Source organism: Strigops habroptila, chromosome W, assembly GCF_004027225.2.
Source record: "Strigops habroptila isolate Jane chromosome W, bStrHab1.2.pri, whole genome shotgun sequence".
In the NCBI taxonomy this organism is placed as follows: domain Eukaryota; kingdom Metazoa; phylum Chordata; class Aves; order Psittaciformes; family Psittacidae; genus Strigops; species Strigops habroptila.
In genome coordinates this window covers 14,525,529-14,539,771 of record NC_044301.2, presented here as the reverse complement: position 1 = coordinate 14,539,771, position 14,243 = coordinate 14,525,529, and the positions used below count along the sequence as shown (strand labels likewise).

The window sequence follows — 14,243 nt, the reverse complement described above, 5'->3', positions numbered from 1 at the left end:
TGAAAACAGACCAAACTAAAGATTGCTGAGTTAGTAGAAAGAGCTCAGAGTGCACTGAGCTCTAGATCAGGTTTATGTCCAGAGATTAGTACTCTTAGACAAGAAAAAAAACAAATTTACATAGTTTACATTGTGTATGTAAACAGGCCATTTGCACGATTTATGTCTCATTTTTCATTCATTAAACACTATGTAAATGTGTGAACTAGGATTTTTTTCAGAGCAAATTACAGGTGTAACTAATTTGAATAAATATATGTAAATAAGTAAAAACTTTCATTTTTTAATATTTATTTATTATTAATGCAAATGTTAACCTAAAGGTCAACAAAATATTGGTTTGCAACAATGCTTTTCTGGCCGACTAATTTGGGAATTTATGTCACTTTTATTCTCTGAAATATCATTGGCGTAGGCAATCTCTTTTGCTTTTACCAGTGTTTGATCAAAATTCCCCTCTCCAAGATGCACCTGCAAACTGGCAAATTACATTATAGCCCTGGATGAACATAATTTTTCATGCAGTGCCTATTGAATGTGAATATTAAGAGCTTTCAATCCTACAGTCAAGCTGCTGAAATGATAGGAAAAATAGTTTGAGGAGGGTATGTGTGCATGTCTGATGGGGAGAAAACCAGGATAGCATTCTGATAGAGATGTTAAAGCAAGACATATGCCTAGTTTATATTGGAATTGATTAAGCAATGGCACTTTTCGAGGTCTCTGCTGGCAAGACAATGTTCAGGTTTTAAGGATGCACAAAGGCTTAAGAAACACCACGTAGGTTCCGCCACCTCAAGAGAACACACTTTAGACATCTGAAAGGTTTGTTTTCTTGATGGCCAAACTGACCTGCAAAACAGTCTCAGGCTGACTGATAGCCAGCCCGACCCAAGCAGTGATCTGGGCCTTCCAGGTAACTCCCCCTAGTTTATATACTGGGCATGACATGCTGTGGTATGGAATACCTCTGGCTAGTTTGGGTCAGGTGTCCCTTCTCTGCTCCCTCCCTGCTTCTTGTGCCCCTCCTCATTGGCAGAGCATGAGACTGAAAAGTCCTTGGTCAGGGTAAGTGCTACTTAGCAACAACTAAAACATCAATGTGTTATCAGCATTATTCTCAGACTAAAGCCAAAACACAGCACTGTACCAGCTACTAGGAAGGAAAAAAATTAACTCTATAATGCTCAGGTCCCACGCTTTCCAATATACCATCACTTATTCTGTCTCTTTTTATATATGTATATGTCTATGTCTATGTCTATGTCTATGTATACACACACAGGTACCATTTCTTAGTCCATGGAACTTGCCTATAAAGTTCGTTGAGTTCATTCAGTCCCTGATGTTGGGCTTCATCTGTTGTAACAGTCCTTCAGGGACAGAAAGATGGTGTATGAGGTAGGATTGTTGCCTGCTAACATCAGTTCAGATTTCATCACCTCTGAGCTCATCTGGTTTCATCAAAGTTCATTATTTATTAGGGTGATGATTAAAAGGAAGTCGGGTTTAGTTGATAGTGATTTGAGAACAGTACTGGGAGATTCCTGCTGCTGCTGCCACTGCTGGCTTTCCACAACTTTATTCTCTGACAGCATATATATTTTTTTTCAAAAAGTCCAGAGTGGTGGTGATGAGCATCTAGCTGATGGGCTATAGAAATGTTATATAGCAGTGAACAGAATATAATTGAATTCACTGGCTGTTTCCATCTCAAATTAAATCCCCTTGAGGTACACACCAGACTTCCCCATCTTCCCGCACTACCTACCAGATAAACCCAGGTCCTTGAGAGAAAGCAATCCTACGAATGGGTTTGCCTTTACCTGAAGCAGGAATAACCCAGGTTGTTTTCCCCAGCAGGTTCTTTACGTGCACCACAGGAACCTTATCCCCCTCTACAGTACGTAAAAGTTCTGACTGGGCTGGGCCAGCCCGGTCAGCAGATCCCCTAGTGTTGACTAACCAGGTGGCCTTCGCTAAATTTGTATCCCAATGTTTGAAGGTCCCACCAGTGTAGTTTTTAACAGTCCCCTGTACCTGTCTGACTCAATTCCTTCTAGGGTGCCATGTTGCTGTAAGACTTGCTTCTCAGGGCCCAGGACAGTGTTGCGGGCAGTGGCATCGGACAGAGCATATGTTTCCAGCCATCCAGTGGTTGCTTCCACCATGGTAAGCACATAGCGCTTGTCTTGGTGGGTTGGTGGGAGTGTGGTATAGTCAATCTGCCAGGCCTCTCCATATTTGTACTTCAGCCATCATCCTCCATACCAGAGAGGTTTTAACCACCTGGCTAATCTAAATCCATCTAAGTCACTTCAATCTTAGCAGCCTGATCCACCTGTTGGTTGTTCTGATGTTCCTCAGTGGCCAGACTCTTGGGTACATGAGCATCTATGGGACGTACCTTCACAACCAGGTTCTCTAACCAGGCAGAGATATCTTGCCACAATGTGGCAGCCCAGATGGGTTTACCTCTACATTGCCAGTTACTCTGCTTCCATTGCTGCAACCAACCCCACAGGGCATTTGCCACCATCCATGAGTCAGTATAGAGATAAAGTACTGGCCATTTTTCTCGTTCAGCAATGTCCAAGGCCAGCTGGATGGCTTTCACCTCTGCTAACTGACTCGATTCACCTACTCCTTTAGCAGTTCTGCAACTAGTTGTAGCGGACTCCATAAAGCTAAATTCCATCTCCAATGCTTTCCCACAATACAGCAGGACCCATCAGTAAACAAGGCATATTGCTTCTCACTTTCTGATAGTTTAAATCTTTGCCCTCTGGCCAGTCTATGTTCACTTCTATTATTCCTGGATGACTGGGATTTCCTATTCGAGCTCATTGTGTTTAGTGCAGCCCACTTACTCCATGTAGCATCAGTTACATGATATGCAAAAGAGACTCTCCCTTTGAACATTCAGCCTACTGCAGGCAACTGGGGTGCCAGGAGGAGCTGTGCTTCAGTGCCAATCACTTCTGAAGCAGCTAAAACCCCTTCATAGGCTGCCAATATCTCTTATTCAGTTGAAGTATAGCAGGCCTCAGATGCTCTGTATCCCCGACACCAAAATCATTGAGTCTCCACTGGTGCTTTCTGCCAGAGGCTCCAGGTCAGACCATTTTCCCTGGCTGCGGTGTAGAGCGCATTTTTCACATCTTCCCAGTCTGGACAGGCCCTAGGGCTACTGCATGAACTAAATCCCTTTTAATTTTTTCAAAGGCTTGTCATTGCTCAGGGCCTCATTTGAAATCATTCTTCTTCCGGGTCATGTGATAGAGAAGGCTTACAATCAATCAGACTGTAATTTGGGATGTGCATTCTCCAGAACCCCACAACATCTAAGCAAGCTTCTGTTTCTTTTTTATTAGTTGGTGGAGACATTGCTGTTATCTTATTGATCACATCTGTGGGGATCTGGCGATGTCCATCTTGCCATTTTATTCCTAAAAATTTCACCTCCTGTGCAGGTCCCTTGACCTTATTCCGTTTTATGGCAAAACCGGCCTTCAGAAGGATTTGAATTATTTTCTTCCCTTTCTCAAAAAATTCTTCTGCTGTATTGCCCCACACGATAATGTCATCAATGTATTGCAGGTGTTCTGGAGCTTGCCCCTGTTCCAGTGTAGTCTGGATCAGTCCATGGCAGATGACACCCCTGGGGCAGTCAATTCCAAGTGTACTGGACACCCCTCCAAGTAAAAGGAAACTGTGGCCTGCACTCTGCTGCCAAAGAAATCGAGAAAAATGCAGTAGCAATATCACTCGTGGCATCCCACTTGGCTGCCTTTGACTCCAGTTCTTATTGAAGTTCTGGCATGTCTTGTACGGCAGCACTCAGTGGCGACGTGACTTCATTCAGGCCACGATAGTCTACTGTTAATCTCCACTCTCCATTAGACATTCACACCAGCCATATGGGGCTATCAAAGCGTGAGCAGGTCCTGCTGGTCACTCCTTGGCTCTCCAGTCTATGGATCAGCTTATGGATGGGAATCAGGGAGTCTCGGTTGGTGCAATATTGCCGCTGGTACACTGTTGTGGTCTCAATTGGCACTTGTTGTTCTTCGACCTTCAGCAACCCCACAACAGAAGGATCCTCTGAGAGACCAGGCAAGGTGGACAGCTGCTTAATTTCCTCTGTCTCCAAGGCAGCGATACCAAAAGCCCATCTATACCCTTTTGGGTCTTTGAAGTACCCTCTCCTGAGATAGTCTATGCCAAGGATGCATGGAGCCCCTGGACCAGTCACAATGGGGTGCTTTTGCCACTTCCTCCCAGTCAGGCTGATTTCAGCCTCCAGTACAGTCAACTCTTGGGATCCTCCTGTCACTCCAGAAATACAAATGGGTTCCACCCCTTGATACCTTGATGGCATCAGGGTACACTGTGCACCGGTATCTCCTAGAGCCTTATACTTCTGTGGGACTGATGTTCCAGGCCGTCTGATCCACACAGTCCAGTAAACCCGATTATCCCTCTCCTCCACCTGGCTGGAGGCAGGGCCCCTCTAATAGCAATCATAAGATTCTTCACTTGCTTCTTGTACAAAGGGATTAGAATTCCTTTTCATAGGAGTTGGAGTAAAATCAGTTCTTCCGCTCCATCTGGGAAACTGCCCACCAGGGACTGGAGCAGCAACTTTCCTGGGAGGATCTCCATTCACAGTTGTTTTTCTTTGCGATTTACGTACCCATTCCTCCAGAATTGTAGTAGGTTTTCCATCCCACTTTCTCATGTCTTCTCCATGATGCCATAGGTAAAACCATAGGGTGGCCCGTGGTGTGTACCTCCTATATCTTCCCTATCGAGCAACAGGGCGCTTACTGTTAATAGCTGAGATGTGGGTCTGTACAAGTGGGGAGCTGGATACATTGTCTCTCAATTGCTGAAACTCCTTTTATGGTTTTTCCACATCTGAAATGATGGAGGGGGAGAGATTGTCTTCAAACTCCCAGAGTTAATGACTGACTTTATTCACTGCTGGTGCCACTCCTTCCTTCCAGGTCATCAATGCCAATGAGTTGGCATATGATGATGGTGCACTCTATACAAATTTCAATTTGACTTCATCTGGATCTACGCGTGGCTGCTTGGTGTCCACCTTATGATAAATCATCTCTAGAATGTCTAATTCCCTCAGGAACTGAAGGCTTTTCTCTATCATGGTCCGCTTGCCTGGGCGACATATAACATCTTCCTTGAAGAGATACCTTTCCTGCACAGCTAACACGAGCCACCTCCAGAGGCTGAGGATTCATTTCTCTTTCACAACTGCCTTGTCAATTCCCCCTTCCCTAGCAAGTGATCCCAGATGCTTGGCTTCCCTACCCTATAATTCAAAACTGTTGACCCCATATTCCCAGCATCGGAGCATCCACATGATGATGTGCTCATCTGGACAACTGCTGAAATCTTTTCGCATATCCTGCAGCTCAGTCAAGGATAGGGATTGAGAAGTTACTTCTTGTTCTGCTTCTTCCTCTGTTTATTGTAATGTTTCCTCTAGTTCTGATAATGGCCCTTCTTCATCTTCCTTCACTAAACAAGATGGTTTCGTTTTCATTTCCTCTTGAGTATAGGGGCATCTGATATGAGCATGGGTTGGTTTTCTGGTTCAGTGTCGTGGTTTAAGTCCAGCCGGTAACTCGGAACCATGCAGCCGCTCGCTCACTCCCCCCCATCTTCCTCCCCCTGCGCCCGGAGGGATGGGGAGGAGAATCAAAAGAATGTAACTCCCACGGGTTGAGATAAGAACAGTCCACTAACTAAGGTATAATACAAAACTACTACTGCTACCACCAATAATAATAACGATAAGGGAAATAACAAGGGGAGAGGATACAATTGCTCACCACCCGCCGACCGATACCCAGCCCAACCTGAGCAGCCATCTGGGCCTTCTGGGTAACTCCCCCTGGTTTATATACTGGGCATGACATGCTGTGGTATGGAATACCCCTTTGGCCAGTTTGGGTCAGGTGTCCTGTCTCTGCTTCCTCCTGGCTTCCCCTCCTCCCTGGCAAAGCATGAGACTGAGAAAGTCCTTGGTCGGAATAAGCATTACTTAGCAACAACCAAAAACATCGGTGTTATCAGTGTTGTTCCCAGGCTGAAAGTCAAACACACAGCACTGCGCCATCTACTAAGAAGGAGAAAAAATGACTGCTGTAGCTGAACCCAGGACATTCAGTTATATCACCCATTGCCGTGGTCTGAGTGGTTGTCGTGCTTGTTGTCAGGGTTTGAGTAGTTGCAGTACTAGTCAAGGGAATTAAAACAGCTGCAGTTTAAATAGTTACCGTGCTTGCTGCTGGCGTTTGAGTGGCTGCAGTGCTTGTTATGGGGATAAAAATAACTGGTGCCTGTTGCTGGAGTTTGAGTAGCCCTGGTACTGGTCATCAGAGTTTGAGTAGCTACAGTGCTTGTTGCGGAGATTGAAGTGGTTCCAATGCTTGTCACCAGTGTTTGAGTAGCTGTAGGGCTTGCCACTGGGATTTGAGTAGCTATAGTGTGTGTTGCAGGGGTTGAAGTAGCCACAGTTGTTGTCACTGGAGTTTGAGTCCCTCCTTTTCTCCTTCAAGCCACAGTGCTCCTCATGCAGGTTGGAGTGGCCACATGTAGCTTTTTAACCATAAGCTAGATATTAACCATATTCAACAACATACTGATTCCTAGCAATAGGGCCAGGCTGGTTTCAGCATCCCCAGAATATTCAAAATTTTAAAAATTCTCAAATGCTGCTGTAAATAGCCTGGTGGTGGAGATGTGGGGGAATCTCTCCTCCATTGCTTGGCTATCCAAGGAGAAAAAGCAAGAGGTATGATTATTAATAGGACCCATTACATGGCTCCTGAAGTACAGAGGTGACGGCAATGCTGAGTACACATACCAGATCAGTTTCATGACCAGCAATTGTATCGTATCACAAGCCACTATTATAAAGTACAACAAAACAAGAACCTTAGCCCAGGCCCCAAAGGAAATAAACACCAAGACAGGGAATGCATACTGCAAGCAATATATGACTTAACATGACTCTGAGACCAAATGCAACGACTCTGAGACCAAATGCAATGACTCTGAGAGCAAATAAATCAACATTGTGACCAGTGACTATTAAACCAAAAAAATTAATGTTTATGACGAATTTGTTTTGGTACACTCTGGTCAGATCCGTTGTTATCTCAACCCTTCGTGCCCCATGCTGGGTGCCAAAAAGGACCGTTGTGGTTTAAACCCAGCCAGTAACTAAGTATCACGCAGCCACTTGCTCACTCCCCCCCTTCCCCCCACCCCGGGCAGGATGGGGAGGAGAATCAAAAGAATGTAAACCCCATGGGTTGAGATAAGAACAGTTTAATAACTAAAAAAATTATGATATAGTGATAATAGAAAGAGTACCAACAATAACAATAATAGGAAACAAGAGAATAAATTAAAGCTCAGAAAACACAAGTGATGCACAATACAATTCCTCACCACCCACTGACCAATACCCAGCCCGACATGAGCAGTGATCGGTCCCTTCTGGGTAACTAACTCCCCCCAGTTTATATACTGGGCATGACATGCTGTGGTATGGAATACCCCTTTGGCTAGTTTGGGTCAGGTGTCCTGTCTCTGCTCCCTCCCTGCTTCTTGTGCCCCTCCTCACTGGCAGAGCATGAGACTGAAAAGTCCTTGATCAGAGTAAACATTACTTAGCAACAACTAAAAACATCAGTGTGTTATCAGCATTGTTCTCAGACTAAAGCCAAAACACAGCACTGTATCATCAGATACTAGGAAGGAAAAAATTTACTGTTACAGCTGAAACCAGGACACATGGAAGAATATTTGCATCAGAACAATGAACATGTGAGATGAACATGTGAGCATGTGAGAGAAACAGTGTTGTTTTCACATATTGGGGATGGGGCTTTGCAATATTAAGGCTTTGTAATATTAAGGCTTTGTAATATTAAGGTTTTGTAATATTAAGACTTTGCAATATTGGGGCTGGGGATAAGTTACTAAGGGAACGAAACAAAGGGTTTGAAATACTATGATTTAAACAGACACACTCTGTAGTTCAAGCCAATGTCATCTTTGGGTGACAGACACACTCTGTGGTTAAAAAGAATACTACCTTTGTATAACCTATGAAACTAAGCCAGTGCAAATTGGTTCTGTAGTTAAACAGTAAGTTGGGGTACCACATGTATGCCAGAGAGTTATGAAATCGAATCATAAAAGGAGATAAATAAATAAGAGGAAGGGGCGTACAAAATCGAGTAAGGGGAGATGTAAACAGAGGTGGGACAGTTAGCATGTAGATTATACGCATCGGATAGGCTGTAAACCTTGGAGTACTCAACCAATGGGGAAACAAGGGAGGGAACTTGCGGACGAGATAGGAAATATAAATCAAAGATCTGCCTTTGCTGTATGTGCCTACTTGCTAGGACACCCGTTTTCGCAAAAACATTAATAAATAGCTGCTTCACTGTTGTGTCTACCCTGAGCATATCACCTTTAAGGAAAGAAAAGGAATGGAATATAAACTGTAGACCAACTGACTCCATGCCTTCTCCAAGTCACATCCATGTTATAAGGAAAATTTTGCTGCAGTCTAGAGTACAGCTGTATCAGGATGTTTGGGACCATTAGGCAATCTAGTTTTCAGATCTCATGCTATCCAACTACAGAACTCTTCATCACACATAACCTGCTCTCCTGGAACCTGAGGCTAATGCAGGCAACTGATTCCACATCATCATCGGCCAGGCATTTGGTGAAGACAAAGGCAAAGGCAGCATCTGCCAAAACACAGCACTGTACCAGCTACTAGGAAGAAAAAGAATTGTTACAGCTGAAACCAGTACAATCAGCAAAAGCATTCCTGCAGCTGTGCAACTGTATTTTCACCAGTCTTTTTATAATATAAATGTATCATTAAAACCAAAACCAAACACTTCCATCCTCTGTCAGGAAAACTCTCTAGTGTGGAAATGGGCTAAAACTGCTTTGTCAGGTTTAGTTTATGCTCATTGCAGCAGGGGTTGGACTAGATGACCTTTTAAAGTACCCTCCAACCCAAGCTGTTATGTCATACTATAATATTCTATGATGAATACTCTCATTGCTGCCAGCTCTCCACTCTCTGCTGAAGACCACGAAGGCAAGGAAGATCTCTGTCTCTTGCTTCCTTTCTGAGAGATATGCCACTTGGTGCTATGCATCAGCTTTTTCTTAATTTCCCCAGATGCACAGAAAACTTCTCTAGGCTGCTCGCTTTTTCTGTCATGTGCCAAGGAGATAAAGGCCTTCCTGGTGCCTGGACCAAGGCTCTGCAGCTGATCCCTCACTGTCTGTACAAGCAATGTTTGGGGAAGAGGGGCAGGGAAAAGTAATTATTAGCTATATAAATAATGGAATTACGTAGCATTTTGTTTCTGAGAAGAAGCCATAGAACAATATGGTTCTGATGCTTAGAAAGCTGAATGCATCAAGAAACATCAGAGAGCTGCTATGGTGAATGCTAATACTATTTGCATACAAAACATGCTCATTCCCATACAGAAATATGCAAATGCCAGTTTTGTTCTTGTGTGAAGAAGCACACACAATATTTGTGTTTGATGTCCTGGCAATGAACCTGGGATGAAATAGGGTCATAGATTTTAGAGTAAGAGGTTTTGTGGTTGGAAGGGACTGTAGTGGTCTGGTTTGCCATCCTGATTAGTCTGGGCCACAAAGGTGGTAGATGTGTTCCTCTTTATCTCCAAGACATTGGATGCCATATTAGAATCACAGAATCATAGAATGGTTAAGGTTGGAAAGGACCTTAAGATCATCTAGTTCCAACCCCCCTGCCATGGGCAGGGACACCTCCCACGGGCAGGGATACCTCCCACTACACCAGGTTGCTCAAGGCCCTGTCCAACCTGGCCTTGAACACTGCCAGGGATGGGGCATCCACAACTTCTCTGGGCAACCTGTTCCAGTGTCTCAACTCCCTCACAATAAAGAATTTCTCCCTAATATCTAATCTAAATCTACCTGCGGGAAAATTAGAGACCACCCCCCCAGATCTTCACATTGGGCCTTTATTTAGACAAGTATCATCTAATACAGAGTGAAAGAACAGCTGTACGAGAAACAGCAGGTCCACCTGACTCAGTGTGCTGACTATGGCAATGGCCAGTTGCAGATATCTATGAAAGACTGTAAGAACAGGATAATGTCATGGTTTAAGTCCAGCCAGTAACTCAGAACCACGCAGCTGCTCACTCACTCCCCCCTTCTCCCACCCCCCCCCCCCACTCCCGGAGGAATGGGGAGGAGAATTGAAAGAATGTAAATCCCATGGGTTGAGATAAGAACAGTCCACTAACTAAAGTATAATGCAAAACTACTACTCCTACCACCAATAATAACAATGACAAGGGAAATAACAAGGGAAGAGAACACAATTGCTCACCACCCACCAACCGACACCCAGTCCGACCCGAGCAGCAATCTGGGCCTTCCGGGTAACTCCCCCCCGTTTATATACTGGGCATGACACGTTGTGGTATGGAATACCGCTTTGGCTAGTTTGGGTCAGGTATCCTGCCTCTGCTTCCTCCCAGCTTCTTGTGCCCCTCCTCCCCGGCAGAGCATGAGACTAAGAAAGTCCTTGATCAGAGTAAACATTACTTAGAAACAACTAAAAACATTGGTGTGTTATCAGCACCGTTCTCAGGCTAAAGTCAAAAACCCAGCACTGCACCAGCTACTAAGAAGGAGAAAAATGACTGCTACAGCTGAACCCAGGACATATAACCAACTGCCGTGGTTTGAGCCAGCTGGTAACTCAGAACCACACAGCCGCTCGCTCACTCCCCCCCTTCCTCCCACTCCGCTCCAGGAGGGATGGGGAGGAGAATCGGAAGAATGTAACTCCCACGGGTTGAGATAAGAGCAGTCCCGCAACTAAGATATAATACAAAACCACTACTGCTACCACCAATGATAATAATGATTAGTGAAATAACAAGGGGAGAGGATACAACTGCTCACCACCCGCCGACCGATACCGAGCCCGACCCGAGCAGTGATCTGGGCCTTCCGGGTAACTCCCCAGGTTTATATACTGGGCATGACGTGCTGTGGTATGGAATACCCCTTTGGCTAGGTTGGGTCAGGTGTCCTGTCTCTGCTTCCTCCCAGCTTCCCCTCCTCCCTGGCAAAGCATGAGACTGAGAAACTCCTTGGTTGGAATAAACATTACTTAGCAACAACTAAAAACATCAGTGTTATCAGCGTTGTTCCCAGGCTGAAAGTCAAAAACCACAGCACTGCACCAGCTACTAAGAAGGAGAAAAATGACTGCTATAGCTGAACCTAGGACAGTATCCACCCCTTATTCCATACCACTCACGTCATGCTCAAATCCCACATCTCTCAACACACCATCACCCCTGTCCCATATATACACATATATATACACCCACACCCACACACAGAGAAAGATATCATTCCCTAGTCCATGGACCAATCCCTGTAAAATTGCTGAACTCATCCAGTCCATGATGTCAGGCTCCATCTCTTGTAATAGTCTTTCAGGGCAGGAGGGACGGTACGTAGTGTTGGGTTGTTGCCTGCTGATGATACCGCCAAAGTCGTCTGGTCACTGCTGAGCTTGTCTGGTTTCCTCAAAATTCATTCTTTGTTGAGGTGATGATGAGAGGGAAGTCAGGGTCAATTGCTGGCGACCTGAAGATATCTAGCTGGTGGGCTATAAAAGTGTTATAGAGCAGGCAACAGCGTACAATTGAGTTCATTGGCTGTTTTCCCCAAAATCAAATCCCCTTGAGGTACACATCGGACTTCCCCATCTTCCCGCATTACCCACCAAGTATATCCAGGTCCCTGAGCAAAAGCAACCCCACGAGTGGGTTTGCCTTTACCTGAAGCAGGAATAACCCAGACTGTCTTCCCCAACAAATTCTTTATGTGCACCACAGGAACTTTATCCCCCTCTACAGGACGTAAAAGTTCTGATTGGGCCGGGCCAGCCATGTTGGCAGATCCCCTCGTGTTGACCAACCAGGTAGCTTTTGGCAAATGTGTATCTCAGTGTTTGAAAGTCCCACCACCCATTGCTCTCAGAGTAGTTTTTAACAGCCCATTGTACCGTTTGATTTTCCCAGAGGCTGGTGCATGGTAGGGGATGTGATATACCCACTCAATGCCATGCTCTTTGGCTCAAGTGTCTATGAGGTTGTTCCGGAAATGAGTCCCATTGTCTTACTCAATTCTCTCTGGGGTGCCGTATCGCCACAAGACTTGTTTCTCAAGGCCCAGGATAGTGTTTCGGGCAGTGGCATGGGACACAGCGTATGTTTCCAGCCATCCGGTGGTTGCTTCCACCATGGTCAGCACATAGCACTTGCCTTGGCGGGTTGGTGGGAGTGTGATATAGTCGATCTGCCAGGCCTCCCCATACTTGTACTTCAGCCATCATCCTCCATACCAGAGAGGCTTTAACTGCTTGTTTTGCTTAATTGCAGCACATGTTTCACATTCGTGAATAACCTGGGCAATAGTGTCCATCGTTAAGTCCATCCCTCGATCACGAGCCCATCTATATGTTGCATCTCTGCCTTGATGGCCTGAGATGTCATGGGCCCACCGGGCTCGAAATAATTCACCCTTATGTTGCCAATCCAAGTCCATCTGAGCCACTTTAATCTTAGCAGCTTTATCCACTTGCTGGTTTTTCTGGTGTTCCTCAGTGGCCCGACTCTTGGGTACATGAGCATCTACGTGGCGTACCTTCACCACCAGGTTCTGCACCCGGGCAGCGATATCTTGCCACAATGCAGCAGCCCAGATGGGTTTCCTTCTGCGTTGCCAGTTGCTCTGCTTCCATTGCTGCAACCACCCCCACAGGGCATTTGCCACCATCCACGAGTCAGTAGAGAGATAAAGTACTGGCCATTTTTCTCGTTCAGCAATGTCCAAGGCCAGCTGGATGGCTTTCACCTCTGCAAACTGACTCCATTCACCCTCTCCTTCAGCAGTTTCTGCAACTTGTCATAGGGGACTCCACACAGCTGCCTTCCATCTCCAATGCTTTCCCACAGTAGGGCAGGACCCATCAGTAAACAAGGCATATTGCTTTTCACTCTCTGACAGTTCATTATATGGTGGGGCCTCTTCAGCACGCGTCACCTCCTCTTCTGGTGACATTCCAAAATCTTTGCCCTCTGGCCAGTCCATGATGACTCCTAGAATTCCTGGACGACTGGGATTTCCTATTCGAGCTCATTGTGTAATTAGTGCGGCCCACTTACTCCATGTAGCATCAGTTGCATGATGTGTAGAGGAGACCCTGCCTTTGAACATCCAGCCCAGCACAGGCAACCGGGGTGCCAGGAGGAGCTGCGCTTCAGTTCCGATCACTTCTGAGGCAGCTCGAACCCCTTCATAGGCTGCCAGTATCTCTTTTTCAGTGGGAGTGTAGCTGGCCTCGGATCCTTTATATCCCCGACTCCAAAAGCCAAGGGGTCGACCTCGAGTCTCCCCTGGAGCTTTCTGCCAGAGGCTCCAGGTAGGACCATTCTCCCCAGCTGTGGTATAGAGCACATTTTTCACAGCTGGCCCAGCCCCAGCTGGTCCAAGGGCTACTGCATGAACTATTTCTCGTTCAATTTGTTCAAAGGCTTCTTGTTGCTCAGGGCCCCATTTGAAATCATTCTTCTTCCGGGTCACGTGGTAGAGAGGGCTTACAATCAGACTGTAATTTGGGATGTGCATTCTCCAGAACCCCACAACACCTAAGAAAGCTTGTGTTTCTTTCTTGTTAGTTGGTGGAGACATTGCTGTTATCTTGTTGATCATGTCTGTGGGGATCTGGTGGCGTCCATCTTGCCATTTTATTCCCAAAAATTGAATCTCCTGTGCAGGTCCCTTGACCTTATTCTGTTTTATGGCAAAACCGGCCTTCAGCAGGATTTGGATTATCTTCCTCCCTTTCTCAAAAACTTCTTCCGCTGTATCACTCCACACGATGATGTCATCAATGTATTGCAGGTGTTCTGGAGCTTGCCCCTGTTCCAGTGCAGTCTGGATCAATCCATGGCAGATGGTAGGGCTGTATTTCCACCCCTGGGGCAGTCGGTTCCAAGTGTACTGGACGCCCCTCCAAGTGAAAGCAAACTGTGGCCTGCATTCTGCTGCCAAAGGGATTGAGAAAAATGCATTGGCAA

At 45.7% G+C, this 14,243-nt stretch overlaps 1 protein-coding gene across 12 annotated transcripts in view; it reads right to left on the bottom strand.

The window, feature by feature from the left end:
- LOC115619073 (CUGBP Elav-like family member 4) overlaps nt 1–14,243 on the bottom strand; it is a 528,109-nt gene that overhangs the window by 135,171 nt on the left and 378,695 nt on the right. For 11 of the 12 annotated variants that reach the window (XM_030511095.1, XM_030511101.1, XM_030511093.1 and 8 more), the window contains exon 7: nt 5,886–5,903. In XM_030511095.1, the coding sequence (XP_030366955.1) occupies nt 5,886–5,903 (18 nt within the window). Of the gene's footprint in view, nt 1–5,885; nt 5,907–10,256; nt 10,278–14,243 lie in introns of all 12 variants that reach the window. The other variant, XM_030511099.1, reaches the window with a different exon arrangement.